The sequence below is a fragment of the Phodopus roborovskii genome, unplaced genomic scaffold (genome assembly GCF_943737965.1).
Source record: "Phodopus roborovskii unplaced genomic scaffold, PHOROB, whole genome shotgun sequence".
Taxonomy (NCBI): domain Eukaryota; kingdom Metazoa; phylum Chordata; class Mammalia; order Rodentia; family Cricetidae; genus Phodopus; species Phodopus roborovskii.
In genome coordinates this window covers 11,767,755-11,790,321 of record NW_026126571.1, presented here as the reverse complement: position 1 = coordinate 11,790,321, position 22,567 = coordinate 11,767,755, and the positions used below count along the sequence as shown (strand labels likewise).

The window sequence follows — 22,567 nt, the reverse complement described above, 5'->3', positions numbered from 1 at the left end:
ATTTATTCTGAATTTGCTTCCTGGAAAATTTTACTATTTTACTATGAGGCCAATTTGTCCACTATTTCATTATTTTCAGACATTTTTGTTGTCTTGCTTGTATGAACTACACATTTGATATCTTTGCTAAGTTTTGATAGGTTTTGTCATTTACATTCATGACTCCCATGACAAGCTATCTTTGCCACATTTCTGTCAGCTAGTTTGATGACCTTATATAGTTATACCATTGCACACACACCATAAATCAGACAAGATCTTGATTTTCCTTTTGTTTTCTTTAGCTATTTGTCTATAGTAAATAGTGTGCTATTACTTCAGCATGTTGGCAGTTCCTTCTGAGTAATAGCCATTCCATTCCCCAGTCTATAGATCACCATTTTTCCTTTAGTTTTGGTTGGGAAAGATCTTCTAATCAAATGGACCCAAGAAGAAAGCAGGTGAAGTCATCCTAATATCTAACAAGTTAGACTTCAAACAAAAATCAATAAAAAGAGATGAAGAAGGTCATTTCATATTCTTCACAGGAGAAATCCATCAGCACAAAGTCTCAATTCTGAACATCTATGCCCCAAATACAAAGGCACCCACATTTGTAGGACACTACTAAAACTCAAAGTTCATATAAAACCTCACACTCTCATAGTGGGAGACTTCAGCACCCCACTCTCATCACTAAACAGGGCCACCAGACAGAAACTTAACTCAGAAACAAAAGAACTAACAGAAGTTAGGTCCCAATTGGGTTTAATAAACATCTATAGAACATTCCAACCAAACACAAAAGAATATACCTTTTTCTCTGCTTCACATGGAACCTTCTCTAAAATCGACCACATACTAGGCAACATAACAAATCACAACAGCTACAGAAAAAATTGGAATAACCCCCTATCTTATTAGACCACCATGCTTTAAAGTTGGAATTTAACAACAACACAAATTGCAGAAACCATACAAATTCATGAAAACCGAACGACGTGTAATTGCACCATTCCTGGGTCAAGGAAGAAATAAAGTTAAGAAATTAAAGATTTCCTAGAATTCAATGAGAATGAAGACACAACATACCCAAACTTATGGGACACATTAAAAGCATTGCTACAAGGAAAGTTCATTGCACTAAGTGCCCATATCATTAAATTGGAGGATAGACACATTAGAAAATTAACAGAACCGAAAGCCCTAGAATTAAAAAAAAAAAAAAGCAAACTTACCCTGGAGGAGATGACAGGAAAAACATCAATTTGAGGGCTGAAGTCAATAAAGTAGAAACTAGGAAAAAAAATATAAAGAATCAATGTAACTAAGGCTTGGATCTTTGAGAAAAACAACAGGGTAAACAAACCCTTATCCAAACTAACCAAAAAGCAGAGAGAACATGTGAATCAGCAAAATCAGAAATGAAAAGGGGGACATAACATTGGACACCAAGGAAATCCAGGGATTCTTCAGACCATACCTTGAAAACCTGTACTCCAAAAATTTCAAAAATTCAAAGGAAATGGCAAATTTCTGGATAGCTATCACTTACCAAAATTAAATCAAAACAAATAAGCAATTTAAATAGACCTATAACCCTAGGGCCAGATGGTTTAAGTGCAGAATTCTTCCAGAAATTCAAGGAAGAGTATTCCTCAAATTGTTGCACGCAATAGAAACAGAAGATTTATTACCTAACTCTTTTTATGAGGCTACAATTACCTTCATGCCCGAGCCACACAAAGATACAACTAAGAAAGAGAACTAAAGACCAATATCCCTCATGAACATTGATGCAAAAATACTCAATTAAATACTGGCAAATCTAATCCTAGAACACTTTAGAGAAATCACCCACCATGACAAAGTAGGCTTCTTCCCAGGGATGCAGGGATGGTTCAACATATAAATATATCTATCAATGCAATCCACCATATAAACAAACTGAAAAAGAAAAACCACATAATCATCTCACTAAATACTGAAAAACCTTTGACAAAATCCAACATCATTTCATGATAAAGGTCTTGGAGAGATCAGGGATAACAGGAACATACCTAAACATGATAAAAGCAATATATAGGAAACCAACAGCCAACATCAAACTGAATGTAGAGAAGCTTAAGATGATTCCTCTAAAATCAGGAACAAGACAAACCTGTCCACACTCTCCATAGCTCTTCAATGTTGTAGTTCTAGCTATAGCAATAGTACAACAAAAGGTTATCAAGGGGATACACATTTGAAAGGAAGAAGTCAAACGATCACTATTTGCGGATGATATGATAGTTTACATAAGCGGCCAAAAAAACTCTACCAGGGAACTCCTACAGCCGATAAACACTTTCAGCAAATTAACAGGATATAAGATCAACTCAAAACAAAAATCAGTAGCCCTCCTATATCCAGGTAATAAAGGGGCTGAGAAAGAAACAGAGAAACATCACCCTTTACAATAGCCACAAACAACATAAAATGTCTTGGGGGTAATTCTTACCAAACAAGTGAATGACCTATGTAGCAAGAACTTTGTGTTTTTAAAGAAAGAAATTAAAGAAGATACCACAAATTGGAAAAATCTCCCATGCTCTTGGATAGGTAGGAAAAACATAGTAACAATGGCAATATTGCCAAATCAATCTACAGATTCAATGCAATCCCCATCAAAATCCCAGAACAATTCTTCACTGACCTTGAAAAGATAATACTCAACTTTATGTGGAAAAACAAAAGACCCAGGATAGACAAAATAACCCTGTACAATAAAGGAACTTCAGGAAGCATCACCATCTCTGACTTCAAGCACTAGGATAGAGCTAGAGTCCTGAAAACAGCCTGGTATTGGCACAAAAATAGACAGGTAGACCAATGGAATCGAATAAAAACCCTAATATTAACCCACACACCTACGAACACCTGATTTTTTGACAAAACAGCTAAAATTATTCAATGGAAGGAAGAAAGCATCTTCAACAAATGGTGCTGGCACAACTGAGCGATGATGTGTAGTGAATGCAGATACATCCATGTCTATTGCCATGTACTGCCTCTAGAGAAATGTCCAGATGTCCAGAGACATACAAAGGTGACCCCAACTAACAATCTGAGCAAAAGTGGAAAAGCTACCTTAAATGCCCTTCCCTGATAATGAGATTGATAACTAACTTATATGCCATCCTAGAACCTTCATGTAGTAGCTGATGGAAACAGAAGTAGACACCCACAGATAAACTATGAGCTGAACTGGAATGCAGATGCAGAGAGGGAGGACAAGACCAGGCTACAGAAACTCACAGAGACAGCTGACCTGAACAAGGAGGAGCTCATGGACCCCCCAGACTGATAGCTGGGAAACCAGCATTGGACCGACTCAGACCCCCTGAACGTGGGTCTCAGTCAGACGGCCTGGTCATTCTATGGGACCTCTGACAATGGAACTAGGATGTGTCTCTGGTTCATGAAAGGACTTTGGAACACATTCCCCATGGAGGGATTCTTTCTTAGCCTAGAGACAAGAGGGAGGGACTGGTCCCTACTCCAAATGACCTGACAGATTTTGATGATCACCCCTCTAAGGCCTTACCCTCGTTGTGGAGTGAGTGGGGAATGAGATGGGAGGGGTTGGGGTTGGTGGACATGGGAGGGTGAGAGTGAGAGGGAACTGGGATTGATATGTAAGAATATTAAGACACATTTAAATATAAGAGATATATAACTATGAAAATACTAAAAGAAAACAAAGTTGAAGTGCTCTCTGCCGTCATTGTTTTCTTGTAAAACTTTCTAAAAGCACAATAAAAGCTTTAGTTCCCCTTCTCCTTTCCTTTTTAATGCACATCTTTTCTGTACTGATACAATAGGTATCTTGGACATCGTTCCCATATTCAGTTTGCCTGCAAATACCAGGAGAAGGATACTTGCTATTCTGACTTGGCACTTGTTGGTGAGCACTGGATATATCTCCCTCTTTTGCTCTGGTGCCATTATTCACAGAGTTCTCAAAATGAACTGCTGTTTGTGATGTGCAAACAACATTCCTCCAGCTTAGTCACAGTGTATTCAACCAAAGCTTCCATGGCTCTCATTGCAGCCATTCTATTCCACCTACACGTTCATTTATTTTAATAGAAATAATGAGAAAAATTTTCTGCGAGAGATTACCAAAACTGTCATACATTTGATGGTAGAGACACAGTACAGGAATCAAATGATGCCAGAAAAGAGGTAGCTAGGTGGGCTCCCAAATGTAACTGAGGCCCATGACTTCACTTGCCACAGAAAAACTGCGGTAAATGAATGACAGGAACGGCCCCTGGGTAGAAGGGTAGAGTCTGCTCTGGGAGAGTTTCTGGGATGGGGAGAATGAGATAGGGTCACCTATCACAAGGAGCACTCAGCATCCTTCTAATCTCCATCCCTTTTTCTGTGTCCACAGGACTTCATCTGTTTTCTGAAGTCACATATTTGCCATTTCATGAGAATCACAAAACATAGCTTGTTAATGTGTAGAATTCAGGATTTATTCAGTTTACGTTTTATAATCCATCATTTGGTTAAGTCAAGGCTGGGATTCAATGCTGCAGAAACCTAAAGGCAGGAACAAACTCTGAGACACGGTGCTACAACCTAGGACCACCTGTCCATTAGTGGCAGCACTCACGTTGGGCTGAGCCCTCCACATCGATCTTTAATGAAGAACAAACTTGCTCACAGGCCAATCCAATCGAGTGAATTCTTTAACCAAATTCCCCTCCTCTCAGATATATCTATGTTTTTGTCAAGATGACGAATTATAACAGTACTCTTGGGCACTCGAGTATGCTTAGGTCTGCAAATGGATGGAAGAAGTAATAAACACATTATCCATGATTGTAGCTGCTTACCCTCAGGTGTCTAGGGTCTATTTCCATATAATGTTGGAGAAATTAGACAAAGATAAAAGTGCTAGAGGATATATTGTTAGTAGATGTAAGAAGGACCTTGGAAAGGTGTTGTGAACACTGGATAAAATGAAAGGAAACTAACTAACACCGAGGACATAGATTTCAAGAAAGCTTTATAAAGAGTTGATTCTGCTATCACTTTGCCAGTATGTCCAGCAGGGGTCGCCATGAACTCATGTGTTCCCAGTTAACATTTTCCCAGCTGAAGGAGCCAGTCAGTGAGCACAGTGTGCCCATGGGGGAGAACTGAATTACAAAAATACAAGGGTCAGCTTGGATTTAGTTTTCTTGAAGACTTTCTCTCCAGAATTATCTTTGGTTTCAATAATCTATGCAATGCATGTAAGTAAAGGCTTGTGTTGTCTGTTGGTCTTTATTGAATATGTAATGATTCAAGTGATAATATTTTGGTCATGAGGTTTGAATCATGCCCATTTTCTTCCTCACCCTATATCATAAACAAATGAACCATGGGAGAACCATGACTTAAAGTAAATCTATTTTTATTCTAAGTTATTACTTAAAATGCAGGACAAAATTGTATGTAATCATATTTCCTATCTGAAAATGTTTTTTCCAGTATTCATAGAAATATTCGAGATTTGAAGTAATTAAATCACTCTAGCCTGAACTTTGTTTGCATATGGTTGTTTTTGACATATAACTTACCTAGGTATGAAATTGATATGAGTGCAGAAGGAAATTGGATTTGAGCACATAAAAATATTTTTAGAGGAAAATCAGAGCAAAACTGATACTAACAATGGTCCATTCAGCTGACAGAGCAATATGTTTCATGTTACATGGGGATTTATCTGTGTATTCTTCATCATGAGATATAAAATGCTTCCATAAGTCAAAATGTGTAGCCTTTTAGTGGCACTATTACTAACAAATCTAAACCACAGAAGTCAAAAGACACCAAATTAGACTTTTTACATAAGAGATGGAACTTGCTTTATCACTGACACATTAGGCAGAATATACGCTGAGCAATCCAGTTTCCCAGTCCTATGCTGTGGACATGGCACACCAAACGTTTGAGGTCCACATTTGAAGATTTGATAATAGTAATGTTCTAAGTCTTGATGTCCAATCTCAAATACTGTTGTGCCATTCAGTAAATGACATTGGTATCAAATGCCCTTATTGGTCACTGATTCTCAGGAGAATATGTCTGAGCCAAGGTTTCCCATTCATCACAATCCAAACATAGTTTCTAAGATGCACCTTTAGGTCAGAGGGAAAAAATGATAAACATTACCTTCTTAAGGATATTCAAATAGCATTTTCTAGCACAGTATTGTTATTCCAGAATCCTAGCCTTTAAGTTTAAATCCAGAGGGTCACCGCATTCATATATACATCTATTTGTAACAAATGACTGACCAGGGATAGTTCTAAAATGAATGCATTATTGATGTACTGTTAGGCATTATTTTATTTTTTATAAAAACATAGACAATCCATCAATGTTACACTGGTAGTGTGTATAATGTTAATAGAAATGGTAGTAGTGGTATGGAATTTGAGAGGTCTGTAAGTAAAGAATTGGATCTGTCCACTAGTAGTTGTTAATGAGTCCATAACTTCAGACCATGGTGTATCTAATTATTAGTGTTATCTGTGCTCACTGGCAGTAGCTGTTTTGTTCTTATAAGGTGGTGAAGGGTATTCAGTGTCATCTGAGAGCCCTGTTCCTCCTCCAAGAGTCAATCCTCTACTACTGTATGGAATGTGTCTCCGTATGTTCTACTGCCATGTAGGAACACTCTCTTCAGTCCATTGCTGCCTAACATTCCATGCTCTGTTTTTCTTTCCACCCACACTGGATGTCTTTCACACAGCCCTCATCACAATACTCATTCTTCATCTGCTAGACAAGAACAGCTTGGGACGTGGAACTCAGACTAGGGGCAGGAAGGGAATAAAGAAAGGACAGAATCACACATAAAAGGTACAGTAAATCTGGGATCAGGTAGGATTCTGCAACCTCTCAGCATGATTTATTAGATATAGTACAGGGGGAGGAGTTAGATGACCTCCACAAGATATCTCTGTAGACAAGCAACCTCAAGATATAAACATCCAGGAGGAGGATATCTTTTCCACACAGTGATCAATTGTTCACAAAATACCTTTCTTGGACTCCTAAGGTGATGTTTACTACCCCCTTTGAACCCGGTCCAAATCTGCAACTTGCTTTGCTAATGTTTCATGAGACCAAAGTCTTGTAGCCCTCCACATGGCCATGCCCATGTTAGCAAAATGCCATCACTCAAGACTTCATTCACTCAGGCCTTTATCTGCTTTATAGCATTGTGTTTTATCTTTGTGAACTCTTGGCGGTAATCACACATTAAGCAGACATTAATCACTGCTTTATATCATGAAAATAAGCCATGGGTCACAGAGGGATGTGAAGCTTTGTTGAACCACATATGATCTAGCATCATTTAATATTTTCTGAGAGCAAATCAACATCTGCAGAGAAAGTGTTGAAGATAACAAACAATCATGAACAGTTTTCATGAGTCATTAGGACAGGACATTTATCATCGACACTAGAGATCTAGGAAGTAGCATATACATTGTCAGGCCCAAAAGTAGAAAACTCCTCATGCTTATTCTTATATAATAAGTGAGTGGGAAAGAACATTTCAAAAAGGAGGACAATGACCAGTAATTATTTGAGGACAATAAGTTGATACTGCATAATGCTCTTATGGCTGGTCCCTACTAAGAAAAATATAATACAGTTTTACATATGTTAATTATTCACTTATTTTTATCATTTTCAAAATCTAAAGGTATATTTCACCCTATCAATAACTACATTCATCTATTGTTACTATTCTTTTATTTATTTTTATTTCTGTTTTTTTGAGACAGGGTTTCTCTGTGTTGCTTTGGAGCCTGTCCTGTCCTGTCACTCGCTTTGTAGACCAAGCTGACCTCGAACTCACCAAGATCCACCTGCCTCTGCCTCCTGAGTGCTGGGATTAAAGGCATGTGGTACCACTGCCTGGCTTATAATTATTCTTGAACATTTCCCCAGCATTGATCAATTATATGAGGGCTAACTGCAGCAGAGAATTCTGGGAAACTGGCCAAAGAACATTGTCAGGTTTCAATAATATCCACATGACCAAATGAAGGTTACTTTTAATACATCTTCCAGTTTTTGAAAATATGTCTTTTTGAGAGATGGACAAATTTCTAAGGCTAGCAAGAAATCTATGTTAATCCATATAGGAAATAAAATTCACTCTCAGGACAGCAGAGCTGGTCTGTCCTTTGAGTCCTTGAGGGGAAGTCATTATCTGCAGAAACCCCACAGTGCCCCGTTCAGGACCAGAACATTGATTCCTTCCATAGGCTGGTGCAGGGTTAGTTACTGAGGCAAGACCGCACTGCAGCTGTGCCCACATCATCTAGTCCCTGTTGATTTGCATATAGCAAGAGGACATCCCATTGTCTTGAGGACCTCTTTATAGGCTGGTCACACCCTGTGCAGGAGTCAGTCCCCACAGGACACAGCACAGACATGAGGGCTCCCGCTCACCTCCTGGGGCTGCTGCTGCTCTGGATCCCAGGTATGGAGGACAGCGGTGCCTGTCTCTGTAATAAATGCTTACTGACTTGTCAACGCCTTTATGAATTGACCTTTAAAAGCAGAATTACATATTTTTGTTGTTGTTGTTGTTTTCTTCTTTCTCAATGCCAGGTTCCAGATGTGACATCCAGATGACCCAGTCTCCATCTCAGACTGCATCACTAGGAGACACAGTCACCATCAAGTGTCAAGCCAGTCAAAGCATTGGCAACGAATTAAACTGGTACCAGCAAAAACCAGGGGAATCGCCTAAGCTCCTGATCTATGGTGCTTCCAGTTTGTATCCTGGGGTCCCATCGAAGTTCAGTGGCAGTGGTTCTGGGAGAGATTTTACCCTCACCATCAGCAAAGTGGAGCCAGAAGATATTGCAACTTATTACTGTAAACAGGACTTAAGTTACCCACCCACAGTGGAACAAATCCTAACACAAACCACAGAGCAAAATAGAAAGTGCTAGCAACCCTCAACTGCCTCAGCTCCTCATCCTGGTGCCTCTACCTGCTGAGATGAATTTGGCATTGAAGTGCATTGAGTAGCTTTGGAATAAAGGACCAAAACATTACTCCTCTTCCTCAGCCCTGGCAGCAAACGCACAACAAGGGAAATTCCGATTTGGTAAAGATACTGTTAATTTCTCAACAGCATTCAGATTATGACATCTATTTGAACTCAGACAGCAAATAATAATAATAATAATAGATTTACACAAAGATGAAAAACAAAAAAAGACAAAAAAAAAAAAAAAAAACAGAATGAGAATGAGAGTCTACAGTGAAGCCTTCTAAAGGATTTTTTATGTGAAGGACTAGAAATTAGACATATCACTGAAGCAGAAAGACAAACAGGAGCCACACATAGATAATAAAAAATAATAACTATCCAGAAGATAAAGATGCAAACCTCTGGCCACTTTCTCATATGCCTGATCTGATAGAAGGCAAAGGCCTAAAGGTCTGGCAGGCTCTTTCTTCTGCCAGCAGGGCCAACTGACTGCCATTTAAGACCAAGGCTGTGTCTCACTTATTAGTGGAAAATGGATGTAAAGGAAAGAACTCACAACCTCCAAAGCGATGTTACAATTGCATATTTGAAAAATATGCAATTTATACCATAGATCATTATTAATCACTCTTAAACTTTTCCTACAATGCCTTCATAAAGTTTTTTATTAAAAATAAAGCAAAAATAGCTTTCTCTCCATCTCACACTTCCCTCTTCCACATTCTGTCGACTGTATTCATCAGTTTGGAAGAGGAAAACATTGCATTCTCTTGTCCTCAAGCCATCAAAAACAGGAAAAGTCTGTGCATCCTATTTTTCACATTATAGGATAAATCAGTAAGAGTGTTCAAAAGCAAAAGGCTGGTGTCAAAAGTTTTTGACAGTATCAGTTATAGCATGCTGAAATAAAATGACTGCTCTGTGAATTCCAAAGTTGGAGGTGATGTCAATGCACGTGTCACGGATGCTGTCTTAGAATAGCATTGCCTTGTGAACAGAGTACTTTCATCACTAATCCAGAATTTCACACTGGTGACCTTTTTGTCCAATGCTGAAGACAAGAAGACATTTTATGTTGTTTTCCTCAAAAAAGGTAGTCCTTAATAATGCTTGACTTTTCTCAAACAGCTGTGCATGTCTGAACGCTGCATAGTTCCCCTAGGGAGATCAATCCATGCAAGTCTGAGACAAATCTGAGTCTTAAGACTTGCCTTGACTACCAATGGCTCCTCAGTTCAAATATTAAGATTGAGTCAGTAATCAGTCTTGTTTCTGAGACTCTTCATATTCTGGATGACTGATAAGAACAATAGACATGAACAAGGAGAACACAGAAGGAGGGAGAACTGTTTAATGAGAGAATGTATTTGTGTCCTTCTCAGACTGCCCATGGTACAGTCTCCTGTATAGTGCTCCACGGAGGTGCCTGCTACCTTTTTTTTTTAGCTTCAAAGGAAAGTGCAAATTGCTCTTTTCTCTTCCTATCTCTTCCTTAAGCCTGCTTCAATTTCCTCCTTGTCTTTGCTCATTGTCTGAATTTCCTCTACTCCATCCACATAGCTGCTTACAGAACTCAAAGGACCTGGCTTTCTCTCTCCCATTTCTCTTGTGTCAGCTGCTGAGATATACATTTTCTTTACTGTATTGTTTGATTCTCCAATTCTAACAAGTATGTTTGAAAATTATTTTGTTAGCATGACTTCAAATCCAAAGAAAAGACTGCAAAATTTCCTGGTTCATTCCATACTCTACTCTCTACAGTTCCTAATTCTACTTCCTCACACATGATTCTTTAGTATGGTGCTTTCATGGCATTATTCTTCTCTCTATCCAGTGTTTCTCTATTCCTTCCCTGAAATTCTACACTTACACGAGGCAGCACATACACCTATTTCAAACATTTAAAACAAATTATTACCCTTAGAAAACCCTTAGTAATCTCTCTCCTCCTCTTCTGCCTAGAGGTGGGCATGACTTGGCAGGAAAGAATAGAGGAGAACAAGAAAAGAGATATCATGATAGAGGGAGCCATTATAGGTTTCAAGGGAAATTTGGTGCTAGGGAAATGTTCAGAGATCTACAAAGATGACCCCAACTAACAATCTAAGCAATAGTGGAGAGGCTACCTTAAATGCCCTCCCCCGATAATGAGATTGATGACTACCTTATATGCCATCCTAGAGCCTTCATCTAGTAACTGATGGAAGCAGAAGCAGACACCCACAGCTAAGCACTGAGCAGAACTCTTAGAATCCTGTTGCAGAGAAGGAGGAATGATGAATAAAGGGGGTCAAGACCATGCTGGAGAAACCCACAGAATCAGCTGACCTGAACAAAGGGGCGCTCATGGACTCCAGTCTGATAGCTGGGAAACTGGCATAGAACAGACCAAGATTCCCTGAATGTGGTATTAGTTGGAAGGACTGTCTTTGGGGCCTCTGGTAGTGGAACGGTATTTATCCCTAGTATATGAATGGACTTTGGGAGCACATTCTTCCTGGAGGTCTACTCCCTTATCCTAGAGGCAGGAGGGAGGGCCTAGACCCTACTTCAAACGACTTGACAGATTTTGATGATCCCTCCTGGAAGGCCTCATCCCTCTGTGTGGAGTGAGTAGGGGACTGGAAGGGAGAGGAGTTCTGGGGGCATGGGAGGGAGGGAGGGAGAGGGAACTGGGATAGATATGTAAGATAAGAAAAAAAATGTGTGTGTGTGTGTGTAAAAGAATCCAACATCAATGGAAACAAATGTGAAGTTTGAAAACTATGACACAATACATGCTTCCTTTTACATTTAGATGAATGTCTGGGTTTCATAACACATCACTCCCATAGACTTATTGTTTGCCTTTTAAATGAATTGAACAAACACTTTTTTTTAAATTTCTAATATGTTAGATACAACCCAACAATTTTGAGCTCTGAATCAATCCTTGGGGACACTAAGACAGAACATTGTAGAATCACTGCTTCCCTGCCTCCCAAGGCACTGTTCTCTGAATCATTGCAGTCTTAGCTTTGTTTCTATACAGTCTTTCCAAGGAACTGTTTCTCTGAATCATTGCAATCTTAGCTTTGTTTCTATACAGTCTTTCCAAACCTGATTTAATGATAACTCTTTTTCACAGAAACCAGTTCTGCCAAACCCTGATGAAAAGCTTCCTGGGGTTTTCTTTCAGAATCGTTTAGAGAAAATGTGAATATTTTGGTGTCCTATTAACATGCCATTTTTCTCTCCTCTGTTATGGATCTAAACCTTATGCTTTGTCCCAGTGTTCTTCCTTTCAATTAGACTGCATTTCCGCCATTTATGTGGCTGGGTCTGCACACACGTCTCTACAGCAGGAACAGAAGTTGTTGGGTATCTATGCTCATCTTTGTGTTTTAACTCCCGAGGTCCTCTCTGACCACTGAAGTTTCTACGACTGCTTAAAACAACTCCCTCAGGCTCTTCTTTCATTTCGTCTCTTTTCTACAGCATTTACCATCATTTCATATGCTATATATTTTTACCTTTTTCAATTATGTTGTCTGTCTTCCTGCACTTTTCCCCATTATTTAAATTTGAAACAAGCTTGTTGTACATATGAATCCCAGTTCCCTCTCCCCTCCTCTTCTGCTGCCACAACCCCCATCCCATCCCCTTTCTGCTCCCCAGGGAGGGTGAGGTCTTCCACGGGGGGTCTCCAAAGTCTGTCATATCATTTGGAGCAGGAACAGCAAGGAAATTATGGTCTTGCCATCAAGGGAACATGTAGAAGTTTGATGCAAAAAGATGTGTTTTGCTCCGAAAAAATAATTCTTAAGACAACAGAGCTCTATTTATTTATTTTAGATTATACATTTTCCTTTTCCTCCTTTTATTGAAAAATAGATTTTTCTCACATGGTTATAACCTCATTATGACTTTCCCTTTCTCTACTTCCAGCTCCTCACCTTCTACAGAGGAACTTCCTCTATGCATTCTTTGCTGTGTGTGAGATTCACCCCTAATGAAATCCTTTCGTCACTGCCTGATTGTATATTCTGTGCTTTGAATTTGAGGTTCACACAGTTTCCTTCAAGAAAATCAACCAGCTGAGCCCTGACAGAATAAACCATTCTATGCATATATGCAACATGAACATTGGTTATGTTCTTTCATCACTGCGAGAAAAGAAACTGATGAAGACAACTTACAGTACACAGGGACACACACACACACACACACACACACACACACACACACACACAGAGAGAGAGAGAGAGAGAGAGAGAGAGAGAGAGAGAGAGAGAGAGAGAGAGAGAGACAGACAGACAGTAAGTGAGAGAGAAAGCTCCTTCAATCCCTGCAGGCAAAGGTTATCTATTTTTAAATTTTTCTTAGGGCGAGGAATGTCTTACACCTCTGCAGAGGGTCTTCTCTGTGGCCTTGCTAAGTTTCTCTTCTATTGACAACCTTTCTTCATGTACTGGTTCTGTTGCTGCATCTGAGATTTTCTGTGCTCCTGTTGGTTTTGCTTAAGATGTTTTCTGTCTTTTAATTCTTTAACCGGCAGAGAAAATGTACCCTATCAAGAACCCTAGACAATAATCTCTGCATGGTGTAGTGGTCACATTTTGAGTTTCAAAAAGAGAGAGGGCTGCATTTGCAAACTTTGAAAGAAAATCACAAAGATTATATATATATATATATATATATATATATATATATATATATATATATACACCTACACAGTGTTTGTGAGAAAGATATTGAGTACAAATACTAATAACAGAGTCATTGTCATAGAATTTCCCCACTGGCAAGCATGTATCTGTCACCTAAGATCTAAACTTTCTTGCCATCTAGCTCATAGAGTTGTCTGAGAAGGCCCAAGTTGATTGAGCTATAGGTTCAGTTGCTCACCTGGTGTAACTCTCTAGATTAGTAATCTTAATTAAATGCCCTACTATCCATCCTGATGGAATAGTATTGGGTTTTCTTCTTCTAAATCTCACAGAGTATGTGAAAGTAACTCTGTTAAGGTAATGGAGATTTCAGAAGCATCCAGGACACATGTTTTGGGGTGAACTCTGGCACTGCATGGAAGACATCTAGGGTCCCTCTTCATTTGCAAGCATTCTTTTTATTATATTACAGATTCTCAGAAGAGTAACTAGAAATACAAAGGAAGGAAAAAATAAAAGAAAAATCATAAAATTATGTATTGCTGTGTTTGTATCTACCCTAATATACTTCTGGGTTTTATTGTTTTAGGGTTCAGTAGATGTGCTAAACCAGACCCCACTGTTGCTAATCCTCTTTGGTGAGACTGACTCAGTCGCTTGCAGCATTGGTCAGAGCCTGCTACTTAGTAGTGGAAATTTCTATTTGAGGTTATACTTGAATACACCAGGCTTGTCTCCCCAGTTCCTGATCTAGAGGTTTTGCATCCAATTTTCTGAGGTCCTAGGCAGATTTGGTGGCACTAGGGAAGGGACAGATTTCACACTCAAAACCAGCAGGGCAAAGCCTGAGGGTTTCAGGAGTTATTATTGCTTTCAAGGAACACATCTTCCTCCCATTCGGGGACATTTCTAAACAAACGCCTCTGTGTTTGAATGGGTCAGCTGTTCCCACATGTTTTTCTGGAGAGCACTGTATCAGACCATGACAGCCCCTTCAGGCTCCTATAAGAGGTGAGGGTTGGTCATGTGATGGTGGCACATGCCTTTAATACCAGCACTTGGGACGCAGAGGTACAGGTAGGCAGACCTCTGTGAGTTTGAGACCAGCCTGGTCTACAAGAGCTAGTTCCAGGAAAGCCTCCAAGACCACAGAGAAACCATGTCTAGAAAGAACAAAACAAACAAGCAAACAAACAGAAAAAATAAAACAAAAAACAGGTGAGGGTTGATCATTCTGGAAGACAGGTCAATGCTGCGACATGCAGTTATGTGGTTTCTCTATCGATTGCTACATAATGGCATACCACAAGCAGCAGCATAGTGCGGTGGGTCCAAGTGCAGCTCAGATGAAGGAGAGGACAGTGGACTGATCAGTCTTCTTAACTGCCCCCAACTGTGCGCATGCACATAGTAAAGTCTTCCAAAGGGTATATGGTTTAAGTGTGTGTGTGTGTGTGTGTGTGTGTGTGTGTGTGTGTGTGTGTGCGCGCGCGCGCGCAACCTGAAGCCAAATGAAGGGAGTGGGTTCCCTCCTTCCATCACATGGATTCCAGGAGTAAAACAGGTTATCAGACTTGGGGAATGACAAATTTCGAATTTCTCATTAAGCTTTTTTTTTTTTTTTTTTTTTTTTTTTTCAAACTGTCAAATTCATGTGCCACTTTTTTCCCTACTTCACATTTGTTTTATTTAGAAGCAATCTTATTTTACATACCAATATCCCCCCCCCTCCCTCTTTCTCCCAAACCTCCCACCGACTGCTCCCAAGCCAGTCCTACCCACTCAGCAAGGATAGTGAGGCCTCCCATGAGGGATCATCAAAATCTGTCACATTATTTGGGGGAGGGCCTAGGCCCTCCTCCATGTATCTGGTCTGAAATAGTATCCCTTCATATGGAATGGGTTCCCAAAGTCAATTTGTGCACTAGGGATAAACACTGGTTCCACTGTCAGAGCTCCCATGGACGACCCACGCCTCCTGACTGGCAGCCACAATCAGGGGCCTTGTTTTGGTTCAATGCTGTTTCCCCAGCTTTACAACTGAGGTCCATGAGCTCTCACTAGGTCAGGTCAGCTGCTTCTGTAGGTTTCTCCAGCATGATCTTGACTGCTTTGCTCACCCCCCACTCCCTTTCAACAACTGGATTACAGGAATATACTTCAGTGCTTAGCTGTGGGTGTCTGCTTTTGCTTCCATCAGCTACTGGATAAAGGCTCCAGGATGGCAATTAAAGTAGTCATCAATCTCATTATAGGGAAAGGGCATCAAAGTTGGCCTCCCCACTACTGCCTAGATTCTTAGTTGGGGTCACCTTTATGGATCTCTGAACACTTCTGTAGTGCCAGATTTCCCTTTAAACCTATACTGGTTCCTTCTATTAATGTATCTCTTTTCTGGCTCTCCTCTATTTCTCCCCTGATTCAATCTTCCTGATCTTTCTTGTTCTCCTCCCTGTCCTCTTCTCCCCTTCTCTTTTTCCTCCCTCCTTCCCCTCCCTGCCCATGCTCCCAGTTTGCTCAGGTATTCTTCTCCCATTCCCCTTCTTTGGGAGTCCATGTATTTCTCTCTTAGTGTCCTCCTTGTTTCCTAGTTTATCTGGAAGCATGGATTATAGACTGGTAGTCCTTTGATCTATGTCTAATATCCACACATGAGTGAATACATATAATGCTTGTGTTTCTGTGACTGGGTTACCTCATTTAGGCTGGTTTCTTCCAGCTCCATCCATCTGCCTTCGAATTTCAAGATTCTGTTATTTATTTCCGCTGAGTAGTTCTCCATTATATAAATGTACCACATTTTCTCCATCCATTCTTTGGATGAGGGACATCTATGTTGGCTCCAAATTCTGGCTATTACAAACAATGCTGCTATGAACATGGTTGAATGTATGTTGTATGAATGTGCATCCTTTGTGTATATGCCCAAGAGTGGAATTGCTGGACCTTGAGGTAGACTGACCCCTATTTTCCTGAGAAACCCCCATACTGATTTCCCCTTTCTCCACATCTTCTACAGCATAGACTGTCATTGGTGTTTCAGAAATTTTAAGAACAGCTAATACTTTTCAAAGTATTCCACACAATATAAGCAGAAGGGTCATTGCCGAACTCTTTTAAAAGGCTATAATTACCTTAGGAACCCAAGCCATAAAATGACACAACTAAGTAAAACAACTACAGACCAATCTCCTTCATGAACACTGATGCAAAAAATGCTCAATAAAATACTGGCAAATCAAATCCAAGAACACATCAGAAAAATCATCCACCGTGATCAAGTAGGCTTCATCCCCGGGATGCAGGAATGGTTCAATATATGTAAATCCTTCAATGAAATCCACCATATGAACAAGCTAGAAAAGAAAACTCAAATTATCATCTCACTAGATGCTGAAAATGCCTTTGACAAAATCCAGTATCCCTTCATGATAAAGGTCTTAGAGAGATTAGGGATAACAAGACTATACCTAAAATAATAAGAGCAATATACAGCAAACCAACATCCAACATAAACCTAAATGGAGAGAAACTTAATGTGATTCCTCTAAAATCAGGAACAAGACAAGGTTGTCCACTCTCCATATCTCTTGATATGCCACCTTTACAAGTTAGGTTTTTATTATTAGTAGTATACTATTATATTCTTAGAGATTGAGTGGTCTGATCAGTAATTTGTAGATACTCTGTAGGACAACTTTATTGGTAAGTCTTTTTTCTTGGGGTGTAAAGGCCAGAGGTGGTAGGTAACTCCAAAGAAACAGTGACAACATAACTGATATGATGGGAGAGGTCATTCTGTATGTTTCTCATACTGGCTAATAATAAAGCACTGTTGGCCAATAGGAAAGGAAGATAGGAGGGACTAGGAGACAAGGAGGAAATAGGAAGTAGTAAGGAGGAGTCAAGATGGAGAGTCTGGAGAAAGCAGTATGCCGCCGGCTCCCTGGTAAGAGAAATACATAGATCAGCAGAAATGGGTTAATAATTAAGGCAGAGCTAGCCGATAAGAAACAAGTAACCAGGCCAACAGTATTGTATCAAATACAGAGTCTCTGCGTATTATTTGGGGCTGGCGGCGTGGCAGCGGGAGGAAAAACCCGTACTCGTTACACTGATACACATTGGAACTCAAAAGACTGTCATAGTATGCACAAACCTGCACAAATTCAAAACAGACAAAATCAAAGCAGAGATAAGGAGAAGTAGACACAATGTCCCATTTGCAATTGATAATCACTGGAAAATAGAAAACCACTTTTCTCTATTATAGTGTCAAAATCTCCAATTTAATGTCACAATTGCATATTTGAGGGTCCCTTGGCAGGAGGAGAATGATACAAACCTGGTACACGAAGTAGCTTGTGGGAGCCCATTCTCCGTTTTGCTATGCATGTTCAGCCTTAATGCATGGGAGAAGGGCTTGGCCCAGCCCTAAACTATTGTGTCAGACTTTGTTGACTCCTCAAGAAAGCCCTTACCCATGAAGATAAGTAGACCGAGGATAGACTGGGACAAGGAAAAGGTTTGGGAGGGAGAACTATTGTTGAAATGTAAAATGAAATTTAAAAGAAATAATAAATTATAACAAAGAAAATAAAATTCACTTTGAAAGTCATTACTATTAAAACTTTGCTACGCCACCTTTAGACAATTTTCTTAGAAAGTTTTCTCTCCATTTTACACTTCTCACTTCTACATTTTATTAACTTTACTTTTCAGTTTGAAAGATGCAAAATATTGTATTTTCCTGTTGTTTATCCATAAAAGAGAAAAATTCTGTCCATCTTGTTTTTTACATTACAGGATAAAATTGAGTATATGCCTAAGAGAGCAGAATTGCCGGGTCCTGTGGTAGACTGATTTCCATTTTCCTGGGGAACAGCCATACTGATCTCCAAAATGGCTGTACGAGATTGCACTCCCACCAGCAGTGGAGGAATGTTCCCCTTTCTCCACATCCTCTCCAGCATAAGTTGTCATTGGTGTTTCTAATTTTAGCCATTCTGGCAGAAGTAAGGATACCATGCCTTTATACGATCTCAGCTCAAGTGAATTTCACTTGGGGAGTATAACAATTGTGAAAAAATAAAGAAATAAACATTAGGTCCACTGTATGTAAGTACTTATTAAATCACTGTATTAAATAATTATTTTATTTTATATAACATACTCTTTCTAATTTTGACAAAGTGTACGTTATGATTAATGACCCACCAAAGTGGCATATACTCCCACTGGGCCTAAGGTTTATGACAGGGCCACATTCCTTTTCCCCTGTTGATAGACCAGGTATATGTTCATCCCAGGGGAGTCACACATGAGTTGGGAAGTACAATGAAGCTGCCACCCTTTACTTTCTCCTGAACCTTGCCCTATGTAAGGCACATATCCATTTTTTTCTCTAGTTCTTTCCTCTATCCACTATCAGCCTGTGCATGTATCTTTTTTGAGCAATTGAAATATATGAGTACCTTCATAAAACCTTTGAGTACACTCATTATTTATTCATACATGTCCAGGAACACATGCCAAAATCAAAGCTCATCTCATGTTAGTCTATGTAGCAGACGGCTGATTCTCCTTTAACTGAGATTTTAGGGAAAATTTCCCACGTATCACTTTGTGGTTATGCAAAATATCTATGCCACTATTTCAATTCACAGAACATCAAAGAGACCAGAGAATCTTCATTCAGCAACTAATTAAGCAGATGCATTGTCCCAAGCCAAACATTCTGCAAAGCTCTGGTAGACCTGTGGAGCAGGGACGGGAAGGATCAGAGGAAGAAAAGTGTTCAGAGATACCATGAGAACTTGGAATCAACTGATCAGTACTCATGGGTGCTCACAGAGATCAGGGAACCTGCATGGTTCTGACATAGGTCCTCCACATATATATTATGTATGACTAGCTTGGATTTCCTGTGAGATGTTTTTCCTCCTACTGAGTTGCCTCAGCCAGAGTAGATGTGATGGTATGTGCCTGGTCTTATTGTGGCACGTTATGCAGCATGAGGTTGATGTCTCTGGGAGGTCTGCTCATTTTGAGTGGAGATGGAGGGGAAATTGACCTGGGGGAGAGCTGAGGTGGGGTGAAGAGGCTTGGGGTGGGGAGTGAGGGGAAAATCTGGTTGGTCCTGATAAATTAGTCTTGTAATTTGAAGAAATGACCACTCCAAACAAAGAAACCAACAGTTCACAGGGAGGACACAGTATTTTTTTTTTATCCATAGGAATTACTTGAGTGAGTTAAAGATTTATAGTCCACCCTCTGTTGTATATTTCCTGACAGTCAAATATTTGTCTGTATTAATATTAAATACTAATTAATTATTACTAAAAATAAATACTAAGATATCTTTGAAATATAATTTTCGAAAAAGAACTTATGTATAGTAGAAATTTTCATCAAAAATACCACCTATAATTTTAAAACTTGAAAATAAGTGCATTCTCTGTGGGCATATGTGTGGCCCAACCTCAGGAATCTGGGGACACAGGGCTAGTGCTCAGTCAGTGAGATAAGTAGGCTTTGCCGCTGAGACCAGTGCTAACGGGTTCTCAGTGATTTGCATGTACTCACTGATCAGCCTTGAGGATTTCTTCATATACCAGCCACACTCTGCAGTTTTCATTGCAGTCAGGACTCAGCATGGACATGAGGGCCCCTGTTCGGCTCCTTGGACTCTTGTTGCTCTGGTTTCCAGGTAAAACAAAGGACTAAAATGGGAATTTCACTGTTACACAGTGGTTACTGTTGATCGATTTTGGAGGAGGTCTTCTCTTATCATTCTTAACTATGGATATTAATTATGTCTCCATTCCTAGGTGCCACATGTGACATCCAGATGACCCAGTCTCCAGCCTCCCTGTCTGCCTCTCTGGGAGACAGAGTCACCATTACTTGTAAGGCCAGTCAGGACATTAGTAATTCTTTAAGTTGGTATCAGCAGAAACCAGGGAAAGCTCCTAAGCTCCTGATGTTTTATACAAACAAGTTGGCAGATGGGATCCCATCGCGGTTCAGTGGCAGTGGGTCTGGGACAGATTATTCTCTCACCATCAGCAGCCTGGAGGCTGAAGATGCTGGCATTTATTACTGTCAGCAGTATGATGAGTATCCTCTCACAGTGATACAAGTCATAACATAAACCTCCATGGAAGCGGAAGTGAGAGGCTGGGCCACCCCAGCTGCTCCTCCTCATGAGTCACTCACTGGAACTGTTTCTCAGATGTCACAGGATTTTTACCAAATCTCACAGAGAGACTTTGTTTTAGTAGAAGAGGGTAAACAGTCCTCTCTGTGCTTTAACTTTCTTACTTCCCCCCTCTGCATCTCCAGAAATACAGAGTACCAATATGTTTTCTGCCTTAACAGAACACAGTCATTTCCAGTGAGGAGTCTGAGCTGTATCTCCAGCTGGAATTCATACAGAAGAGTAGAAGCTTCTGTGCACATTCCAAGCAGTGAAATAGCTCCTAAGCACCAGCATTTAAATGGCAGGGAAAGAAGCTGACGGTGGGTGAAAAGGGTTCCTGGTTTTCTCACAAAAGCTAGAGCACCTGTGTCAGAGAAAGGGGTCGCTGCCTAGCCATCATCTTCTGTTGTACCTTGACCTTGCAGCACGAACACAGGATTCTTCTGGCTCCTCTGTCTACTGGTCTGCTTACAAGTATCAAACAAAATTGAGCCACGCCCACATGACTTTCAATTCCACTGTGTGAAATGTATGTAATGTAGTTTATGAGAAATTGTAAAGGGCTGTTTTCAACATGACTCCAGAAGTGGTATTACTGAAGAATTGATATCCCATAGAACAGGTTTAGAAAGAAGACAAAACATCAACACCATAGTGATCTATCTTTTTTGTTTTTGTTTTTTCGAGACAGGGTTTCTCTGTGGCTTTGGAGTCTGTCCTGGTACTAGGTCTTGTAGACCAGGCTGGTCTCAAACTCACAGACTCACAGATCCTTCTTTCTCTGCCAACCGAGTGCTGGGATTAAAGGCCTGCATCACCAACCGGCTGTGATCTGTCTTTAAGTCTTTTTTTTTTTTTTTTTTTCTCTTTAGGAAATTGTGTGTGTGTAAGAACTTGTTCTTGTGGGATTTTTTTTATGATATCTCATTTATATAGGTGCATATCTTTGTAAGTAAAGTACACACAGACTTAATTTCTAAGATTTCTATACAAAAGAGAACAAGTCACAAGATATAATACCACGTTTCTGTTCGTTACATTTACTTACTTTTGCTCTCTTTAGATTTTTTTGAGAAAATTCTGGACTGAGTTAACCAACTTTAGAAACTCTGTCAGGAATATTTTTTGCATGCATCACATTGAGTTTATGTGAAATCTGGAAATAACATACACTTCAAAGTGGTTTGTGGGGCTGGGGAATGACCAGTAGTGAAGAGCACGCAGTGCTGTTGAATAAAAGCTGGGTTTAACTTCCGTTGCTTGAGATCCAGCACTCCTTTTCAGCTACTTTAAGAATGTCCTAGAGAACATCAGTCAGGGTTGCAGAGAATAGCGACAATTATTTCATAGTTCTTGCCATTGTAATGCATTCCTGCTACATCTACTTTCTCTTAGTGTGTACCTTTCCACCTCTGTTTAGTTTTCACTTTTCATAATAGCCAAAAAAATAGAAGTAAATGAAGAGGTCAAAAACAGCGCCCCCTACCAGCAGGAAGTAGTTTGGAAAGAACAACGCCCAAATTCCCAAATATTGTGTATAAATGTTTGTTTTCATTTAATTGGACTTTGTTATATAAAATAAATAAAAAAATGGAGATCTTGTCCTTTTCCATTTTGCGGGGTCCATGAATGTCTCTCTTAGTTTTCTCTTTGTTTCCTAACTTCTCTGGGGTT

At 39.8% G+C, this 22,567-nt stretch overlaps 1 protein-coding gene and 2 gene segments (V, D, J or C); 2 read left to right on the top strand and 1 right to left on the bottom strand.

Moving 5' to 3' along the window:
* The window catches only part of LOC127235735 (ribose-5-phosphate isomerase), an 877,486-nt gene that overhangs the window by 430,460 nt on the left and 424,459 nt on the right, over nucleotides 1-22,567 (bottom strand). The gene's annotated exons all lie outside the window — the stretch shown is intronic.
* Nucleotides 8,448-8,999, top strand: LOC127235858 (immunoglobulin kappa variable 1-6-like). The segment is given in 2 exon segments: nucleotides 8,448-8,521; nucleotides 8,653-8,999. Coding segments are annotated over 2 exon segments (396 nt in total).
* LOC127235857 (Ig kappa chain V-V region L6-like) lies at nucleotides 20,332-20,845 on the top strand. The segment is given in 2 exon segments: nucleotides 20,332-20,401; nucleotides 20,523-20,845. Coding segments are annotated over 2 exon segments (378 nt in total).